Source organism: Abramis brama, assembly GCF_963993115.1.
Source record: "Abramis brama genome assembly, chromosome: 2".
NCBI lineage: Eukaryota > Metazoa > Chordata > Actinopteri > Cypriniformes > Leuciscidae > Abramis > Abramis brama.
This window is the reverse complement of record NC_139964.1, coordinates 19,909,515-19,931,711: the sequence shown is the minus strand read 5'-3', so window position 1 is coordinate 19,931,711 and position 22,197 is coordinate 19,909,515. Positions and strand designations below refer to the sequence as shown.

Sequence of the window (22,197 nt, the reverse complement as noted above, 5' to 3'; positions counted from 1 at the left end):
TTTTAGTCCTAGCTGATTTTGGCAGGTATTTGCGTACGTCACTCGCCTGTGCGTGTCTCGTCATCCATAAATAGAGAAAAGTTGCTCCGGTATGGGATGAATATAGTATCAAAATGATTAACATGTGCAAGCACTACAATCCATGAACTTGATAAATGCTGCAGATATGTTTTATTATCTACAACCAAATGCCTTACTACGGTGACGCATTGCTGCCACATATTTTTTCCACTCAATTATGTCGTAATAACAAGATCTTATGTCGTTAAAATTACATATATTCTTGGCCTTATAAGGACATGTGTAGTCGTACAAAATGTGCCTTTATCCACATAAAACTGATAGCCAATCATGTCTTTATCATACTTCTACGTTCAAAAAGCTGAAGCAATAGCAGCCCCCATTGGACATTCATGTTAAAAGATCAAATTCTGTACACCTTATTAGTAAAGCATGTGCAGCCTACACTGTAAAAAAAATTCCGTAGTTTTTACGGAAAAAAACTGGCAGCTGGGGTTACCAGAACAATTCCGTAAAATATACAACAAAACAGTAATTGCTTTTACCGAATAACATGTACATTTTACAGTTTAAACCAGCATATAACACACTGGAGTTCTGTTATATTTACTGGTTTAAACTGTAAAATGTACGTGCTATTCTGAACAACATGTCAATTTTACAGTATAATCCAGTAAATATAACAGTAAATTTCAGTAATATGATATAAAGTTAATTTACCGTCCTATTGAAGTATTAATATCTGTTTTGTACACTGATAACCACCAATCACAGCAGTGATGAGAGTCACATGATCAATCAAAGCTCATCACAAGCAGTTCTTCCACAAGAAAGTTAATACTAATATATATAGAAGCTGCGCAGTGTCATTCACACAAACATTAAACACCATCATGGTAACACATGAAATTTTAAAAATGCAATAAACATTAATTTAACAACATTAAATGTAACATAAACCCCTAATGTACATAACTGATTAGAAAAAACGAAGAAAACTATGAAGAAACAAACATAGTTATTTCAACAAAAATAGATCAAATGTGAAGTGTCACAGGGAATTGTGGGAATGTCAATTTACGGTTTTTCACTGTAAATTATACAATGAGTTGTTTTTTCACTTTCAAAAACTGTAAATTTAACGGTATGTTACAGTAAAATTACATTAAATGTACCGTTAGATCTATCACAGTTATTTACCGTATATAGTACAGAAACTTTCTGTTAACCAATTAACAGTTTTTCACTGTAGCATTTTTACAGTCTTTTACCGTTAAAATTACGATCATTTTTTACAGTGTACAGATTAGCAGATGAGCGCAGAATACGAACATTTCGTTTAATTGCACATTAGGCTAAGCGTTTTCCTCCCATAGAAAACCCTTATAATAAAGAAAAAGCTTTAGGCTACACTGTTAACCCTTGCTGTAAAATTCTGACAATATTATACCATTTTCCATTAAAACAGTAATATACCGTAGAAAATAAAAGTAGCCTACAGGAATATACTGTGAATTAACAGCGCTCAAAGTCGACACTCAGAGGCTGTTTTCCCAATCACACCCTATACCCTCATTCACTATTCCCTACATTAGTTCACTAATATAGTCCACTTGAATGAAAAGAAGTGAGTGAATTGAGACACTGATGAACACCTGATAAGCAGAATCACTGAAGGACAGAGAAACAAGAACAGAAAAAAGAGAAACACAAAAACTACAACTGACTTCCAGCCACACTGAGTGTGAAACCAGTTTACAAACCAGTTTACGATTATTTCTTTCATACATGTACAAAAGTTCTTGTTGAGAATTAACAGAGATTTAGTTATTAATAAAGTTTGTTGTCACCATGATGGAGATCAGTATTTGCTTTAGTTGGTCTCTTGTCCCTGGACTTCTTACCTTTCATCTCTCTCTGGCTGCTGTAACAGTGAGTTTATAAAAACACATTTATTATGGCAAGAAAGAGTCAAGAGGAAGATGATCAGGTGTTTTTATTTTTTTGTGATGATGTCACAATCATCCTGGACATGCCTGATTTTCAGATTTTTCCTGTATATAATCATTGAAATTATAGTTATCTCATATTTAGCATATATCTGTGAATCTACAAAATGAAATCAATATTTCTGTAATCAAGTCTTCTGAAGAATATTGTAATCATATAGTGCATTCAGTTTATTTTACTCCTGCTTGGCTCAGACACACACAGACATCAACAATCAGCATATGAATCTCAACAATGGTGAAAAGTTTCATGTCGCAATGCATGCTGGGTTCCAGGATAATATAAAACTCCCAGCATGCACTGCTGCATGAATAATAATAATAATAAAAAAGAAATATTGCCACCATTGTTGAGATTCATGTGCTAAATTGTGATATCTCGGTGTTTCTAAAACACAGTGTAGCTCTGTTTCTCTAGTTATGCATCATGTGTTTAAAAAAAAAAAGAGTCATTGTATCGTATTGCTGCGTTTTCACAGTGGTGGTAATGTAACACTTTCGATTGAGGATTAAACTCTGAATAAGTGAGAATGAATTCCTTAGTGAATGAACAGGCAATATGATGATTTTGTCATCATAATCATTATAACTGCAGTCATTCATAAACTGTGTGTGTGCACAAGTGTGACTTGCAAAAACACAGCTCAAGCAGCAAAAGAAAAACTAATGTTTTAGCATCAGCATCCCAACTAAAGCAAGCACTGATCTCTATAACGGTAACTACAAACCAAACATTTTCAATTAAACATCTCAATAACAACTTCTGTATGACAGAAATAAAGTCATACTGGTTAATAATAAGTGTAATAATGTGTAATGGCTGGAAGTCAGTCGTAGTTATTGTGTTTCTCTATTTTCTGTTCTTGTGTTTCTCTTTTCTTCAGTGATTCTGCTTACAATCACTTACATATTCCCTTAATTATCTCACTGCATCGTTACTTTTTACTCGTAGTGTGGATTTTCCTGTGGGGTTGAAAGGGTTAACTGTGTAAGATAAAAAAGACACACCCACAAAATGTATTTTAACAGTAATAAACTGTAAGTTATAAAACAGGTTTATACTGGCAACACTGTTGCCAGTAGTTTACTGTAAAATTAATTTTTTGGGTCACCACTGTGCTGAAGAGTAGAGCCTGTGCTTCAGTCCAGGAGAAGATCTACAAACATTGATGATTTGCTGCATGTTGCTTTATTTAACAGGCGGTGACTGTGTAGTTGCTGGTCCAGTGGAAATCTCTTTATGTGCAATAGTTTTTTAGTGGTCTCAAATGAAAGAAGTTGACAGTAATACTTTGCTCACATTATTAATGCATTATAAATTTTAGTTAATACATTTAAATGACAGTTGGTCAATTTAAGGCATTCGGTTTCTGCAAGTGTAATTAGTTAACTATAAATTTAGTGCATTTTTACAGAAACAAACTAGATTACAGTAAAGAACTGTACAATTAACAGTATTTTACTGGCAACAGTGTTGCCAGTATTTTACTGTAAAAAAACCCGGTAAGGTCTAACAGTGTACTTCAGTGATAAAGATCAAATGCTGTATACACCTTATTAATAAACCATACTATCCTACAGAAAAGCAGATGAGCCCAGAATATGAACGCAACGCATTTAATTTCACGTTAAGCGTTTTCCTCCCATAGAAACCCTTTATTATAAAGAAAATAAAGGTGGCTCTTAACGTGGCTTTCTATGGGAGGATGACATTACGGTGCACAGCAAATCCTTTAAATGGTATTCAGTGCAAAACAAAAATGACAAATATAAGTAGCCAATAAATTATTGTGGCATTAATTAGCCCACAAACAATATTTATTTTAAAGCCTAAACGAATTTATTTAAAGAAAAACACCAGTGTTGGGCGTTTATCTGTATAGGCTAAGTGTTTCAGCCGCCCTTTACAAACTGGCGCAAGAAAATGCAACAGAATTTGATTTGTTATACATGAAGAGGACTTATCCGTCTGGCATGGCCGCTCGCTCTAACGTTAACCTAGATAAATGTTCGCTATTATATAAACCCCGCCTCCATGTGTTATTCAACGGGACTTGAGACCAACTAAACAATTTAATTACACTTCAAATATCTTCTTTCCGAAGGTGGTTTCTGTCATTTACTGTAGTTTTTATCACGCTGATGTAAATTCAAGTGTTTGTTTTTAAAATAAGTTTGTTTTTAGTTAGTTATTTCATGCTATAAAAACGGTGGAGTGACGTCATGATTGACAGCTGTGATTGACAGGTTCTCTGAGCGAAGTAGTCACTGAAGCACCAACAGACTTTTTTTCGGGATCTTCGGAGGACTGAGGAGATTGGAGCTTTAAATTTAATATCTAAATTTGTATAATTAATTATTTCACACCGAGAGTGAGCTTTCTCCCGAAATCGCTACTGCGCAGACTCAAGCCCCAAGATGTCAGCGCCATATCGACACACTGGTGGCTTCAGTTCTCACCAATGGAAGAGAGCGAAGGGGCGTCGTCCATATTTTTTTTACAGTCTATGGTCTAAACCGGCGAAATGATAGTCTCAAAATCCAAATGAATCAAATAGGATTGACTCAGAAACGAGTCAATTAATGCATGCATGTCACTTCATCCACAAATGCACATCTTACTTGTTGCACGCACAAATTCTGACCTACACTAATACAAAATCGAGGTTTTGTATTAACAACGTTGTCTCTATTTGTACAAAATGCTGCACATTCATGCGTTTCTGGATTTTGCACACACAAGTTGCATTATATTACTAGTGACGCACTTTGTGAATTTGTCAAATAGAAGGGTAGTTGTGCACACATTAATAATTAACACCAGGCCTATTTATTTGTAGTTGTTTGTGTGTGGGTTGTGAAATGCTTAAAAACACAGCAAAATTAAAGTCTCAAAAACCAAATGAATCAAATGAGATCGACTCAGAAAATACATCAATGAATGCACGCGTGTCACCTGATCCACACATACACATCTTCTTTGTTGCATGCGCAAATTATGATACACTACTACAAAGAAAACATTTGTATTCACAAAAATGTCTCTATTTGTACAAATTGCTACACATTCATTCAATTTTGAATTTTGCACACGCAAGTTGAAAGGCATTTGGTTGTGGATAGTAAAACATATCTGCAACATTTATCAAGTTCATGGATAATTTTGCTTGCACACGTTAATCATTTTGATATTCATCCCATACTCAAAGATCAACAGAGCGGCTGCCAGTTTACCAAAGGTTGAATTTACACAACGGGTTTTTGCAGGTCATTTACGGGAAATCTGAATTTGACTGCTGCTACTCTTCATATTTATGAGATCTTTATGAATCTCCCGCACTGAATTTGCATTTGTGTTTTTCATTAGGCACTGATTCAAAAGACACAAGATTCAGATTTATTCAGAGTCTATATGTTAAATGAACTTAAAATATATATTTGATTTAGAAAATGTATGAAAATAAAGAAGTTATTTGTGTATCACACAGGAGATTCATAAAGATCTCATAAGGATTTGAAAAGTGAATGGCAGTCAAACATAAAAATTACTTGCTATACTGTTAGATTGTAGATCGCTGAACTGAAGTGTCAGTTTACTTACAAAACAAATGCAAAAAAACAGAGAGAGAAGTTTGGACTGTGAGGGTGACGGAGGCGGGTATAAATCTGAGCTGCTGCAGGTCCACACACACACACACACACACACACACACAGACACGATGGATGTGAAGCTGCTGTGTCTGACTGTTGTTCTTCTCTCCTCACCCCTCCTCACACTGTGTGACCCGCTGTGAGTATTAAACACACCGTTTGCTCATAGAGTTACTAATAATCAGTTTTTAAGATTTCAAACGCTGTGATTTGATCTCCTCAGGTTTGTTCTGTCAGCTCCTAATTTGCTGAGAGTGGGTTCCTCAGAGAACGTGTTTGTGGAGGCTCAGGATTACTCTGGAGGATCTTTTGATGTAGAGATCATAGTGAATAAATACCCAAAGAAAGACAAGGAGATACTGTCCAAAACAGTGACACTGACTGCAGAAAACAATTACCAGATCCTTACAGATATAAAGGTGAGAGCTCCATAAATACAGTGATGTTTCATTCTGTAACATGGTGAGAGTCAGGAGCAGGCTGGGAAGCAGATCCACGTCCAGGTTTATTCAAATAATCCACAAGGTCATAATCCACAAGGTAACTAGCATAAACAAATAAAAACACGATAAACCAGAGAATGTGATTTCAGTGACTGACAGAGAACAAGGGCTATATACACAGGCAGACAAGCTTAACATGATAACAAGGGGGCCGTAGATAATAAGAAACACCTGGAGACTAATCAACATGAAAACCTACAAAGAACTACAAAACATGGTGTAAGACAGGAAATAACAGAGTCCAGGAACACACAAGACAGGAGAACACAGGCTGGGGGATCATCCCAGCTAAAAGACTTTTAAGAACGTTCTCCAAATATTCAGTGTTGGTTCTGGGAACGTGAAAAATGTCCAGTTTTCTTGACGTTAGAGGAACGTGTTTTAAAAGGTATAATGTTCCTCAAACGTTCTTTCAACTTAATTTTGATTTAAAATTCAACATTATAGGAACGTTGATTTCTAACATTCCAAGAACATCGTAACAAATTAGCCCAAAGGGGAAATATTAATAATAACTCATAATTATCAATTATGATTAGCTATTAATATTTGGGTCAGTTAATTGGATTAACTTGAGGTAGCTAAATTAATATTACAATCAATAATTATCTGATTTGTCTCAGTCGTTACAACATACAAATTTCCAGTTTCCTGAATGCTACTAGAATGTTATTTAAAGGTTAGTGTGATGTTCCTGAAACATTCTTTCAATCATCTTTCGAAAGAGTAATAAGAACACAAACTGCAACTTTATTCAGACACAGCCTTAGATAAACTGAAGATAAAAGACATTAACTCTCTCAAGATCTGATTAAACAACTCCACAAACAGCATTACCAGCTTCACTTATTACTAACCAGACTGACTTTATTTCTGTCACGTCTACAGAAGCTCTTATTGAGAATTAACAGAGGTTTAGATGTTGATGTTTTAAGGAAAATATTTAGTTTGAAGTCACCATCATGGAGATCGGTGTTTGCTTTAGTTGGGCTCTTGACCCTTGACTTTCTTTAAGTTGATGCTTTATCAGCCATTGCAGGTGTTCATGGAGAACATTTCTGCATTGAAAAAGCAGATCACTATGGCTGTTTTAAATTACAGTCAAAGTACTCCAATTAAACAGTTGCTTTCACTGTAGCTTTGCTCAGTTTTGGAACTTGAATGGGATTTGAGAATAAGATAATGAACTCATTTGATGTGATAAAAATCATTTGTAACTGAAGAAATGTGTGTAAGATTGTCTAAACCTATTTATAAGTTTAAAACAACACACTTAGACATCAGTACTCATCGTACAAACCTCAAGAGCCCAACTAAAGCAAACACTGATCTCCATGATGGTGACCTCAAATGAAACATTTTCAATAAGACATCAACATCTAAACCTCTGTTAATTCTCAATAAGATCTTCTGTAGACGTGACAGAAATAAAGTCAGTCTGGTTAGTAATAAGTGAAGCTGGTAATGCTGTTTGTGGAGTTGTTTAATCAGATCTTCAGAGAGTTAATGTATTTTATCTTCAGTTCATCTAAGGCTGTGTCTGAATAAAGTTGTAGTTTGTGTTCTTATTACTCTTTCAAAAGATGATTGAAAGAATGTTTCAGGAACATCACACTAACCTTTAAATAACATTAAGGACACTGGACATTTTTATGTTCTTGGAATGTTAGAAATCAACGTTCCTATAATGTTGAATTTTAAATCAAAATTAAGTTGAAAGAACGTTTGAGGAACATTAAAACACGTTCCTCTAACGTCAAGAAAACTGGACATTTTTCACATTCTCAGAACCAACACTGAGGGTGCTTTCACATCTGTAGTTTGGTTCATTTGGTCCGGACCAAGGGAGAAAAATTATACTTTGTAGCATTTTTCAGGCGTTTTGGTTTCTTTTCACACCACACTTATCGCTCTGGTCCGGATCAGTTTATGAAACGAACCAAAATGCAGTCATGTGACAACATCCACATCACTCGTTGGCCAGATGGGTCTTGAACGTATTTTCATAACTGCACTTCGATTGTCAGAATTAACGTGCGGGAAAATTCCAACAGAACTCCCGGAATTAAACAAAGAGGAGGAAAATCCAGCAGACAACACGCCACTTTTTACTATGGAGAGACGACTGCGTGGGCTGATTGTATCCCTATCATAGTTTATTATATAGTTTGTCCAAAGCGAGGATGCGGCTTAAAAAAATGTTTTATACAATGCACGCGGCGAGTCACTTCAGGAGGAGGCGACGCGTGCATAACACGCCACTGTTTACTATGGAGAGACGACTGCGTGGGCTGATTGTATCCTTGGTCATATGTTATTATAGTTTACACCACCTTAGACAAACAATAATATTTGAGAATGAAGCGAGGATGCGGCTGTTAATAATTTCTATCAGGCTCCGCACCTCCTCACAACTCCAAGTTTGTCCGCGAGTGCAAACTGTCAACAAACATTTCTCCTCATCCCATAATCACAGCGCAGTTGACTACGGCAACTGGTTTAGTCCAAAAATGCGCATTTCTTTGGCAGTTGGTTCTGTTCGAGGTCGGATCACGTTCTCACCACAAACGAACCGCTCCAGAGTTCGTTTCAAAGCGTACCGAGACCACCTCTTCGAGCAGGTCTCGGTACGCTTGTTTGGTCCGCTTTTGGTGCGCACCCGAGTGCGATTGCCGCATTCACACCTGCCCAAACGAACCGCACCAACGGGGAAAACGAACTCTAGTGCGATTCAACCGAACTAAATGAGGCAGGTGTGAAAGCACCCTGAATATTTGGAGAACGTTCTTATAACAAAAGTCTGTTAGCTGGGATCATAACACATTCTCATTATTTTATTATCAGATAGAAAAAAGGCTGTATGATTATCTGTTCCCTGATGATTGGAACTATTTCTCTGATGATCCTCTGGAGAAGCAGTATGTGTATCTACAAGCTCAGTTTCCATCTCACACCCTGGAGAAAGTGGTCATGGTCTCATTCCAGTCTGGATATATATTTGTACAGACAGACAAGCCCATCTACACGCCTGCTAGCAGAGGTACGATTATGTGCTAAGTTCACAACGTAATTTCGGGAGGAATTAACCTATCTAATCTTTCAATTAACTGCTGGAGCATAAGCAGCCGCTCACCTTCATCAGCTGTTTTGGCGTCCCTCCACCTCCCCAACTCCACCAACATCATTTAAATAACATAATTATAACATCTTGCTAACATACTCATCATGTAAGCATTAGTAGTCCCACTGGGGGGTATATCTAAGCTTGAGCTGAAGCTGCTTCATTGAGTCCTCCATTGTGGACAACAAGCCAAATACGCTTAACCTTTTTAGCTTAAAGATTATATGGGCAAAGGATCTCATGAAATACTTGGAAATTATAACGCACAGTGTGAACATTATACATAAGCATAACATAATTGTTTATTATTAAACTGACTGCTATGTGTATCAGGGTTTGAATCTGAGTAAAAAACATCAGAACTCATATTTCAGTTTTTTGCTTTGACCTCTTTTGCAGTTCAATACAGGATTTTCTCTCTGACGCCCAACATGGAACCACTCACTCAGACTGCAGTCACGGTGGAGATCATGGTACACACTTCTATAAGTGCACACTGTTATTACACACACACACACACGCACACGCACACACACACACTCTCTCTCTCTCTCTCGTGGCATTTCAGCTCTAATGAGCATCATTGCACTGCTGATCTCAGTAAACACACATCTCATCAGTAAAGCCGGTTCCTTGATTAGTAGTAAATCACCATCACCTGCTTTCAGATGGAGCGGCATTTACTACAAAGAGCCGTAGTTAACTGACAAGCTGAGCCATATCGCATTAATATCGCGGACGTATCGTCAGCGATAATTAATGCGATATGGCTCAGCTTGTCAGTTAACTACGGCTCTTTGTACACAGCAAAAACTCCAGTGTTAAATGAACACTCCTGGGAGTGTATATGAGTCCACACTCAAGAGTGTTGAAGTTAATGAGATAATTAAGTGATTAATTTAGTGATGATTGAGCATTATTGAAGACACCTGATGATAACAAGCAGAATCACTGAAGGAGAAAATCTCAAATTATAAGCCACCGTTATGGTGATAGGTGTTTGCTTTAGTTGGGCTCTTGACCCTTATATTATTAACTTTAGATTTTGTTTGGCTGCTGTATCTGAGTTATAACTGCCAGATGAACAAAGAAAATATGTGATCTGATGGTGTTATATTATGACAATCATCTTTTGAACTATGTTTTTGATTTATGTTGTTGTTTACAGCATAACTGTGATTCTGCATAAATATCCAGAATTTTAGATATAATATAAAGGATTTCTAAAAGTTGTTTAAAAAAAAAAAAAACTCTTTCTTTTAGGCACACAAAGACATCAAGATTCAGTGTATGCATCTCAACAATGGTGACGAGCAGAATATTCAATTAGGAAAAGTAAATTACATAGACAATTCAGATCATAATTTATTCATACCGCAATGCATGATGGGAGCCATTAATGAGTTGTGATTGGTGGCAGCCACTGCAACATGCTTTATTATTGTCACCATTGTTGAGATTCACAGGCTGATTATTGATGTCTGTGTTTCTAAATTAATTTATTTGAAAGTGTTTTGATCAGAACAATGTTTATTAAATATTTTGGATTATAAGATAAATACTGATAATCACATGCTGTAAAAACACAAAACTGCTAACAAGTTAAACCAAACTATCGCAATAAATTTCATTTTTCAGATCACAGCATGATTATGTCAAAACATAACCAACACTATCAGATCACACTATTCTTTGTTCATCTGACTGTTATAAATCAATAACAGCAGACAAACAAAATTTAAAGTGACTATATAAGGTTCAAGAGCCCAACTAATGCAAACACCCATCACCATAACGGTGGCTTACAATTTGAGATTTTCTCCTTCAGTGATTCTGCTTGTTAACATCAGGTGTCTTCAATAATGCTCAATCATCACTCAATTAATCACTTAATTATCTCATTAACTTCTCTAACTTCTTTCTTAATTTAAAGCTGCAGTCGGAAAGTCTGGCAGATTGGTTGACTTAGCCAAAATTTTGAAAGAAGTTAGAGAAGTTAATGAGATAATTAAGTGATTAATTGAGTGATGATTGAGCATTATTGAAGACACCTGATGTCTTCAATAATGCTCAATCATCACTCAATTAATCACTTAATTATCTCATTAACTTCTCTAACTTCTTTCTTAATGGAGTTTTTGCTGTGTAGTAAATGCCACTCCATCTGAAAGCAGGTGATGGTGATTTACTACTAATCAAGGAACCGGCTTTACTGACGAGATGCGCATAACAATCTCACGATATATATCGCCCAGCCCTAACACATTGTTAATGATGGTTTCTGTGTTTAAGAATCCACAAGGCATCACAGTTTCATCACAGATAATATTTCCAGTGAAAGGGATAAAGTCTGGAAGCTACGCCATTCCTGAGGTTGCCAGGTGTGTTTGTGTGGGAAACACTGTGAAGACTGAACTTGCTCAACCCGAGTTAATTTAATTTAGTGATTCATTATGTCTATCTTACAACGCAGCTAATACTCATAGATGTGATCTGTGTTATGAGGATTGTTTCATCTGTTGTATAATGCTTATTTAAATATGTTTGGAAATGTTTTTGTTTCAGTCTTGGGATCTGGAAGGTTGTCACTCGGTACACACACACTCCTCAGAAGACGTTTACTGCAGACTTTGAGGTCAAAGAATATGGTAAGATGTGTGTCAACAAAATGTGTGTTGTGTAAATGCGTTAAAGGTCCCATTCCATGGATAATTTTATTATTTTATAATGTTTCCTGGGGTGCCCTTATAATGTTAGTATGTTTTTTAGATCAAATTTTTTTATAATTTAGAAATAAAAGGCATTTTTCCTAGCCTGATTTCATCACCTGATTTGAACGCTCTGTTTGAAGGGGCGTGTCTGCTGTGAGACTTCAATGTAAACGCCCACTGCTGTGATTGGCTGACATGCTTGCATATGAAATATCTGGCATTACGGGTGGAACTATCTGGAAAAATTTTACTATTACAGCTATTATACGTTTTTACTATTACAGCTATCGGGATTAACGAATCGTGATAAGTTTTTTAAGTATTTAGATCTATTTCAATCACATAAAAGGTTGCAGTGATGAGCATTGAGCAGATGACAGTCTGTTGATCACGTGAAAAAAGATATTATCATTGCAACGCAGTTTCTGCACTCACTAATGATTTCACCAATGCAAACATGAGGTATATAAATACAGTAAGAGATTCGTTGTGCAGTGTAACAGCGTCATTGATTTCATAACGAGTTTTGGCAAGTGTCCAGATAAACTCGCGCTGTGTGATTGACAGCTTGAGCGATTGGAAAGGGATTGTTCTTTGATCGCTTTCTGTATATTAATCACAGTTTAAGTAAGATTATTTGCATCCTACTAAGAGAAACGATGTGAAGTTGATCGCTACTTCCATAGTAAATCACTACTTACCGCTTGCTGGAATATAGTTGAAATTGTCCCCTTCGTCAGTATGAAACGCTGAGAGAAGCCTGCTTGATATTATCCCAGGTTAGAAAAACAGTCCGTGGTGAAATGGACAGAGCAAACTAACAACTTCGAATTAAACTTTTGCGGTATCCGATTATAGATAAACATCAACCACGTCTGTCGTTCGCCATCAATACGCCTGTGTTCCTGTGGGCGGAGGTTAGTCAAAACACGGTTCTAGTGACGTCATTAAAGAAGGAAGTAGAGGCATGTAGTTCAAACCGGACGTTTTTTGTAGGCGACTTCTGTTAAATAAAATATCTCGCTTGGCATTGAACTTTGAGCTTTATAATTTTACAGATATTATTTATACTCTAACAACAACATTACACACTAACTAAAGTTTGAAACATGGGATCACGAAGAACGGGACCTTTAAAAACTTAAATAATGTATTTAATTATGTAACCCTCTTCGTCTGTGTGCTCCCCCAAATGTCTCTGCGTTGTGTTTGAATGATGGTTGAATGAGGAGGACACAAATATCGTTGTCGTCACAGCAGTGAAGCTTATTTATTGGGCTCTTCTGCATCAGCCACTTTTCACAAGGGAAATAGAACTGTTAGTTACTAATATCAAAAATAAAAATGCATACAATATCACAAAACGAAACAATACAGTTCTAGCTGCAGTTATATTAAACCTTCAATAACAGGGGTTCTCAAAGACTGTAAAAATAACTTTCCACATATGACAATGTCACATGCATCCAAAATACAAAGACTATATCCCAAAATACTCAGATAAATATTAAACACAATACAACATACAGAAAAATATACCCCATCACATGGAAGGTAAAACCCATTAAATAACCCAGCGGGCACCTTGACGTCAATTTGACATCAACAAATAGTCAAGATTTTGACCACCATGTATGACATGCATGAATATGCATATTTTCATTATATTTTGTAATTATTTCCTTGTGGTTGTAAAGATGCCTAACAAAGGTATCAATCTGACATGTTTTTTCTGGTCCCTACATCTCAGGTCAATATCATTGACATTAAATCGATGTTGATTTGATGTCAGGAAACAAGACGTCAAATTGATGGGAAATTTATGTCAAAACAATGTCTATAATGTCTGAAAAAAGTGTATTTATTACTCATTGTAAATCAATGTGACTCATTTTCAACATCTAAAAGACCTAGCCTGAATGATCTTGAAAGTTGTAGACCTAGGTGTATTTTGCATGTGTGTTTTTATTTATTTAAATCCTAGCATATTTACATTTAGTTCACGTTTAAAATGACAGCAGACACTATAATTGCATATACTATAAAAGATAAATTTAATCTGATATTGGAGCTTGATATTGAATGATATCAAAATAGCATTAAAATGACTTCAACATCATGACATCCTGACGTCAAATAGATGCCCAGCAGGCACAGGATATAGACTACAGCATCGGTCAGATGTTGGATTTTGGTTGAAAATGAAAGTCGGGTTGATGTCTAAATCCAATGTTTGTTTGACGTCAAGCTCCACGTTGGGCAGTCGTTGAATTTTGGTTGGAATAAACCAAACAAAAGGTGAAATGCATGGCCATACACTTATTACCAGCTTCACTTAAAACTAACCAGATTTACTTTATTTAATTTCCGGTTTAAAGAAATATTTGTTTGTATTTTAAAGTCACCATGATGGTGGTTAGCGTTTGCTTTAGTTGGACTCTTGACTCTTTAGCATAAAGTTTTCTCTGGCTGCTATAATTGTGTGTGTATAAAGCACATTTGTTGTAGCTAAAAAAGCCTTGAGAAAATGAGATCAGGTGATGATGACTTTTTATTGATGATGACGACGACGATGACAGCATCATGCCATTGGCTGAATGTCTGATCTTATTTAGTGTCTAATGCTTTGATTATATAGAACTTGTGGTTATAACATTGTTTTATTCATAATATAAGTCGTTTGATTCTACAGCATATCTACCAGTGTTGTTTATTAAAAAATATACTTGATTTTTAAAAATGATTTAGTGCACAAAAACCTATCATCTATGGCAGTACTTAGACACACACAGACATCAAGAAACAGCATATGAATCTCAACAATGGTGACAATCAAACAAAATATCCAGATAATCAGATCAACTCCAGCTGCATAATTTATTAAAGCCGCAATGCATGCTGGGAGATATGGGTGAGTTTTGATTGGTGGTACCCAGCATGCACTGCATCATTTCATTGATTGTCACCATTGTTGAGAGTCATACACTGATTCTTGATGGCTAAGTAATAATGTAGAGGAAAAATTTTAATGCATTAAATATTTTTAAAAACCTTTATATTATTTGATAAACAACATTGCTCTCATGCTGTAAAATTTAATGGATTCTATTATAAAACAACATTAAAAACAAAAGTTCTATATAATCAAAACATTAGACACTGCATAAGATCAGGTATTTAGGCAGTTACATGATGATATCATCATCATCATCATCATCATCATCATCATCATCACCTGCTCTAAAGTTTCTCATGGCTTTTTTGCCACAACAAATGTGCTTTATACACACACAATTATAGCAGCCAGAGAAACTTTTATGCTAAAGAGTCAAGAGTCCAACTAAAGCAAACGCTAACCACCATCATGGTGACTTTAAAAAACTAAATATTATTTTTTTAAACCGGAAATTAAATAAAGTAAATCTGGTTAGCTTTAAGTGAAGCTGGTAATAAATGTACAGCCATGCATTTCACCTTTTTGTTTGGCTTATTCCAACCAAAATTCGACGACTGCCCAACGTTGGAGCTTGACGTCAAACAAACATTGGATTTAGACATCAACCCGACTTTCATTTTCAACCAAAATCCGACGACCGATGCTGTAGTCTATATCCTGTGCCTGCTGGGATCAACATCATGACATCTTGACATCAAATAAATGTTGAATTGACATCAAATGCCAACAAAGCATGACATCAAAATAACATCAAAATGACATCAGCAGAGGTCAAAATCTTGACATCAAATTGACATTGACACTTTGACGTCAATATGACTTTCATTTTTGACCTATTTCGTGACGTAATTTTGACATCAATGTTTGATGTCATATTGATGTTAAATTGACATCAAATGCCCACTGGGATCACTGCAACCTTTTATGTGATGGGAATAGATCTAAATACTTAAAAAACTTCTCACGATCCGTTAATCTCGATAGCTGTAATAGTAAAAACGTTTAATAGCTGTAATAGTAAATGTTTTCGAGAGAGTTTCACATTTAATGCTAAATATTTCATATGCAAGCATGTCAGCCAATCACAGCAGAGGGCGTTTACACTGAAGTCTCACAGCAGCCAATCACAGCAGTGGGCGTTTACACTGAAGTCTCACAGCAGCCAATCACAGCAGTGGGCGTTTACACTGAAGTCTCACAGCAGACATGCCCCTTCAAACAGAGCGTTCAGAGGCTAAAATCAGGCTAGGAAATATGCCTTTTATTTCTAAATTATAACAACTTTTGATCTAAAAAACATACTAACATTATAAGGGCACCCCAGGAAACATTCTAAAATAATAAAATAATCCATGCAATGGGACCTTTAAAGAGTTTCTGTTGAGTTTTGTGGGTCACCATTGTGCTGAAGAGTAGAGCCTGTGCTTCAGTTCTGGATGAGCAGAGAAACACTGCTGATATATTGCATCATGTTGCTTTATTTAAAGGCAGTGATTGTGAACTCGTTGATGCATTGATGATTTATTTGTTAAGGTCTTCTACTCATTAATGTGTGCTGTTGTTAACTAACACTTATCTGCAAGAGGATTGAGTTAAATCTATGTTTTAACTCATTTAAGTTAATTACATTTTTTAGAAAAAAGTGAAATAAGATCACAGTATAAATGTGAAATGGCAATTGATCAATTTAAGATAGAATCAGTTTACAACATCATGACATCTTGACGTCAAATAAATGTTGAATTGACATCAAATACCAACAAACAAAGCATGACATCAAAATAACATCAAAATGACATCAGCAGAGGTCAAAATCTTGACATCAAATTGACATCGACACTTTGACGTCAATATGACTTTCATTTTTGACCTATTTCGTGACGTAATTTTGACATCAATGTTTGATGTCACATTGATGTTAAATTGACATCAAATGCCCATTGGGAATATCAGAAATACAAAACCATCCGTCGCAAATAACTGCACAAATATGTTAGTTAACATCTTTAACAGCAATATATTTATTCAAATAACATGGATGGCCAATATAATTAAAGAAATGTAATAGATGTAACAGAGAACATCTTACCTTTTCACAAGGAAAATAGAACTGAATTAAAGGGTTAGTTCACCCAAAAATGAACATTCTGTCAGTAATTACTCACCCTCATGTTGCTCCAACCCCGTAAGACTTTCGTTCATCTTCGGAACACAAATTAAGATATTTTTGATTAAATCTGATAGCTTGATCACTCCTCCATAGGCTTCTAAGGGACCGAAACTTGCTGGCCCAGAAAAGTTATTAAAGAGATCGTTAATATAGTCCGAGTGACTACAGTGGCTCAATCTTAATTTTATCAAGCGACGAGAATACTTTTTGTGCGCAAAAATAAACATTTTTAACGACAACAAATAACGACTTTATTCCACTATTAATTTCCTTCTCTCTGGGCCTCCAGTGAGTTCGCGTAGTGTTTTAGCGCAGCGCGTCTGTGTTGTGAGTAATTACTGACAGAATTTTCATTTTTGGGTGAACTAACCCTTTAACAACAGCTCCACCCATGTGAAGAAGGGCTCACTCACACAGTGAAACACTCATAGATCACAGCGCCCCCCTAAGGCTGGGAGAAACATATTACATCTTCCCTACATTTATTTGTGTCTTTTCTCTGGTTTGGTTTATAGTGCCGCCAACATTTGGAGTCAGATTAAGACTCAGTAAGTCTTTCTTCTATGTGGGTGACGAGAGCCTGACAGTCGACATTGAAGCCATGTAAGACAACATATGTTCTGCTTCTCTGTATTCAAAATTAATCTTTAATGTGTGCACACACTGATTTAAAATAGATCTCTATGTAAACTACAAAATAATGTGCTATGAGAGCATCCAAAACTTTTCATGAGTGTTTGAGATAGTATAACTTCCAAAAGCAACAAAGACATTTATCTTAGTCTCAAAAGGCATATTTTTTTTTGAGTTGTGGTTATTCTGTATTTTACTGGTAGTATGAATATTGTTTCCTGTGTATCCGCTCTCATGACTGAAGTTTCCTCGCTCATCGTTCCTCGCCTCCTCGCAGTGCAGTTAGAGGACTGAGATGCTCTTCTAGATGACTGAGATCCATCGTTTCCGGGCCATGGGCTGGAGGACGGAGGAGCGAGGAAACAAGAAAGCATCAGTTTGAGCATTGAGAAGCACCCACAGATTTTGGGGATGCTAGTGTAAACATGATGGATTATGGACAATATATTGATGTATGCTGTGTCTGAAAGGAACTCTGTGTGTTCATGTTTATAAGCATGAAGGACTGAGAAGCCCCAGGAAGTGGATTTTTTAGGCAATCCCAGCTAGAAATGTTTTGTTCTAAAAACGTTCTGAGAACATTACCATGAGGTTCTAATAATGTTTTCAGCGGGTAGTTTTATTTTGGTTCCCGGAATGTTCTCCTAAAACGTACACAGCAAAAACTCCAGTGATAAAAGTTAATGAGATAATTAAGTGATTAATTGAGCAATGAGTGACCATTATTGAAGACACCTGATGTTAACAAGCAGAATCACTGAAGGAGAAAATCACTATTTTTAAGTCACCATTATGGGAACAGTGTTTGCTTTAGTTGGGCTCTTGACCCTTACATTTTTTACTTTAAATTTTGTTTGGCTGCTGTATCTGAGTTATAACTCCTGGATGAACAAAGAGAAAACATGATCAGGTGGTGTTGGTTATGTTCTAATATAATCATCATTTGACCTGAATCACAAAACTCATTTAGAGCCTAATCTCTGATTTAGATTTATACTGTTGTTTACATCATCACTGTGATTCTACGACATAAGAACCAGAATTTTCTATATATTCCAAAGGATTTCTTAAAAGTTGTTTTGATTAAAAAAATAAATAAAATTGATTAGGCACACACAGACATCAAGAATGAGTGTATGAATCTCAACAATGGTGACAAGTGAAATATTTAATTAGGAAAAGGAAATTACTAAGACAATTCAGATCATAATTTATTCATAACACAATGCATGTTGGGAGCCATGAATGAGTTTTGATTGGTGGCACCCAGAATGCACTGCAACATTTATTATTGTCACCATTGTTGAGATTCACAGGCTGAATATTGATGTCTGTGTGTCTAAATAAAACATTTTGAACAGAACTTTTAAGAAATATATGGAATCTATAGCAAATACAACAAATCGTATGCTATAAAAGCACCAGGCAGCTGCAATCAACAAGGCAAAGCCTAACTCTCTAAACTTTAGTCCTCTGTTGTAAGTCGCTTTGGATAAAAGCTAAGTGTAAATGAGTTCAGTGATTCAGGTCAAATGATGATGATTACGTCAAAATATAACCAACACCACCTGATCACCTTTTATCTTTGTTCATCTGTCAGTTATAACTTAATTCAGTTATAACCAAACAAAATTTAAAGTTAATAGTTTAAGGGTCAAGAGCCCAACCAAAGCAAACACTGATCACCATAACTTAAAATTAGATTTTCTCCTTTGGTGATTCTGCTTGTTAACATCAGGTGTCTTCAGTAATGGTCAATCATCACACAATTAATTACTTAATTCTCTCATGAATTTTAACACTCATATTTAACACTTTAACTTTTGAGTGTGGAGTCAAATAAACTCCCAGGAGAGTTCATTTAACACAGTTTTTGCTGTGTAGGATAACATTCTCTACAAACATCCTCAAAATGTTACATTTAAAATGTTCTTGCTTTGTTAACACGTCACATTACAATAACCTTTTCTAAAGTGCATTCCGTCATCTCAGGTCTCAATTATATCCTCAAAACATTTTGTGAATGTTGATTTGATAATGTTCCTCATTTGTTATTATGGAACATTATATAATCTTTTATTTCAACAACATTCTCAAAACATCCTCAAAATGTTACAGTTAAAACGTTATATCTTAGTTTACATTTAACCTTATAGAAACAGTATTTGAAATGAGAAAACATCCTTAAAACATTCTTTGAACATTACATTCAGTTTTCTTTAAAACATTAACCAAACTTGTAGGGAATGTTAGCCAACGTTCTGAGAACGTTCCCTGCTAGCTGGGATGTTTGGTTTGCAACATTTGTTTGCATAAATCTGAATGCATGGACTCTGTTTGCATTTGTTAAACGTTGTCAACAACAACAGCTTAAGGGAAAGTCGTAACAGGTTTTATATATCATTTAATATGACTGAATCAACCTGACATCAGTTGGTTACACCAGGGGTTTTGAAAGTGTGTGGCACAGAGAGCAGCTCCAGTAGCCTGGCAAGCCAGACCTACATCAAGGGTCTGGCAACTCACCATTGTCAGGGCTCAATCCGAGGGGCGGGATAAATGGCTGTCTTTCAAATTCCCTCTGCACGCAATAGGACAGCGCTACAACCAACCAGAGCGTTTTCCCACCAGCGGAGCTAGTTGATGATAGATTCAACTTTTGCCGTATATGGCCGGCAAAACTATGAACACATCTTCCTGTTTTAAGAAGGACTTAAGTGCTGTTCTTTGTTCTTTTACAACAGCTCCAGAGTATATTGGTGACACTGTAAAATCCAACAGTTGTTCTTCTAACTAACAGTTTTTAGATAACTATATACACTCACCTAAAGGATTATTAGGAACACCTGTTCAATTTCTCATTAATGCAATTATCTAATCAACCAATCACATGGCAGTTGCTTCAATGCATTTAGGGGTGTGGTCCTGGTCAAGACAATCTCCTGAACTCCAAACTGAATGTCAGAATGGGAAAGAAAGGTAATTTAAGCAATTTTGAGCGTGGCATGGTTGTTGGTGGCAGACGGGCCGGTCTGAGTATTTCACAATCTGCTCAGTTACTGGGATTTTCACGCACAACCATTTCTAGAGTTTAAAAAGAATGGTGTGAAAAGGGAAAAACATCCAGTATGCGGCAGTCCTGTGGGCGAAAATGCCTTGTTGATGCTAGAGGTCAGAGGAGAATGGGCCGACTGATTCAAGCTGATAGAAGAGCAACTTTGACTGAAATAACCACTCGTTACAACCGAGGTATGCAGCAAAGCATTTGTGAAGCCACAACACGCACAACCTTGAGGCGGATGGGCTACAACAGCAGAAGACCCCACCGGGTACCACTCATCTCCAATACAAATAGGAAAAAGAGGCTACAATTTGCACGAGCTCACCAAAATTGGACAGTTGAAGACTGGAAAAATGTTGCCTGGTCTGATGAGTCTTGATTTCTGTTGAGACATTCAGATGGTAGAGTCATAATTTGGCGTAAACAGAATGAGAACTTGGATCCATCATGCCTTGTTACCACTGTGCAGGCTGGTGGTGGTGGTGTAATGGTGTGGGGGATGTTTTCTTGGCACACTTTAGGTCCCTTAGTGCCAATTGGGCATCGTTTAAATGCCACGGCCTACCTGAGCATTGTTTCTGACCATGTCCATCCCTTTATGACTACCATGTACCCATCCTCTGATGGCTACTTCCAGCAGGATAATGCACCATGTCACAAAGCTCGAATCATTTCAAATTGGTTTCTTGAACATGACAATGAGTTCACTGTACTAAAATGGCCCCCACAGTCACCAGATCTCAACCCAATAGAGCATCTTTGGGATGTGGTGGAACGGGAGCTTCGTGCCCTGGATTTGCATCCCACAAATCTCCATCAACTGCAAGATGCTATCCTATCAATATGGGCCAACATTTCTAAAGAATGCTTTCAGCACCTTGTTGAATCAATGCCACGTAGAATTAAGGCAGTTCTGAAGGTGAAAGGGGGTCAAACACAGTATTAGTATGGTGTTCCTAATAATCCTTTAGGTGAGTGTATATACAAAATGAGTAGTGTACATGCTCATATAAAAAAAATATGAAACCCTCATGTTGTTCAAAACCTGTATGACTGTGGAAAAAGAAAAGAAGGTTGTTAGACAAACGTTCAAGCTGCTTTTTTTCTATGTAATGAAACTGGATATGGATCAAGCGCAGTTGTCGTCACTGTTCAGTTTTTACAGCAGAAATTGTCTGTGCTTTTATAGGTACCTGTTTGGACAGAAGGTGGAAGGAAATGCGTTTGTGATGTTTGGTGTGATGGACGGTGAGAAGAAAACAAGTATTGCTTCTTCTCTTCAAAAAGTCCAGGTGAGAGAAATTCAACAGTTTACAAGTTGGGATCAATCTCATTTCTCCTCACCTAAAGAGTGACTTAAA

General features: G+C 36.4%; 1 protein-coding gene across 2 annotated transcripts in view; it reads left to right on the top strand.

Moving 5' to 3' along the window:
• The first annotated feature begins 5,714 nt into the window (after positions 1-5,714).
• Positions 5,715-22,197, top strand: part of LOC311077820 (complement C3-like) — a 55,732-nt gene continuing 39,249 nt past the window's right edge. Inside the window, exons 1-8 of one of the 2 annotated variants that reach the window (XM_084106449.1) lie at positions 5,720-5,820; positions 5,905-6,100; positions 9,029-9,224; positions 9,705-9,778; positions 11,598-11,686; positions 11,871-11,953; positions 17,658-17,745; positions 22,026-22,128. In XM_084106449.1, coding sequence (XP_083962575.1) covers positions 5,750-5,820; positions 5,905-6,100; positions 9,029-9,224; positions 9,705-9,778; positions 11,598-11,686; positions 11,871-11,953; positions 17,658-17,745; positions 22,026-22,128 — 900 coding nt within the window. In that variant the 5' untranslated portion in view covers positions 5,720-5,749. Of the gene's footprint in view, positions 5,821-5,904; positions 6,101-9,028; positions 9,225-9,704; positions 9,779-11,597; positions 11,687-11,870; positions 11,954-17,657; positions 17,746-22,025; positions 22,129-22,197 lie in introns of both variants that reach the window. The other variant, XM_084106450.1, reaches the window with a different exon arrangement.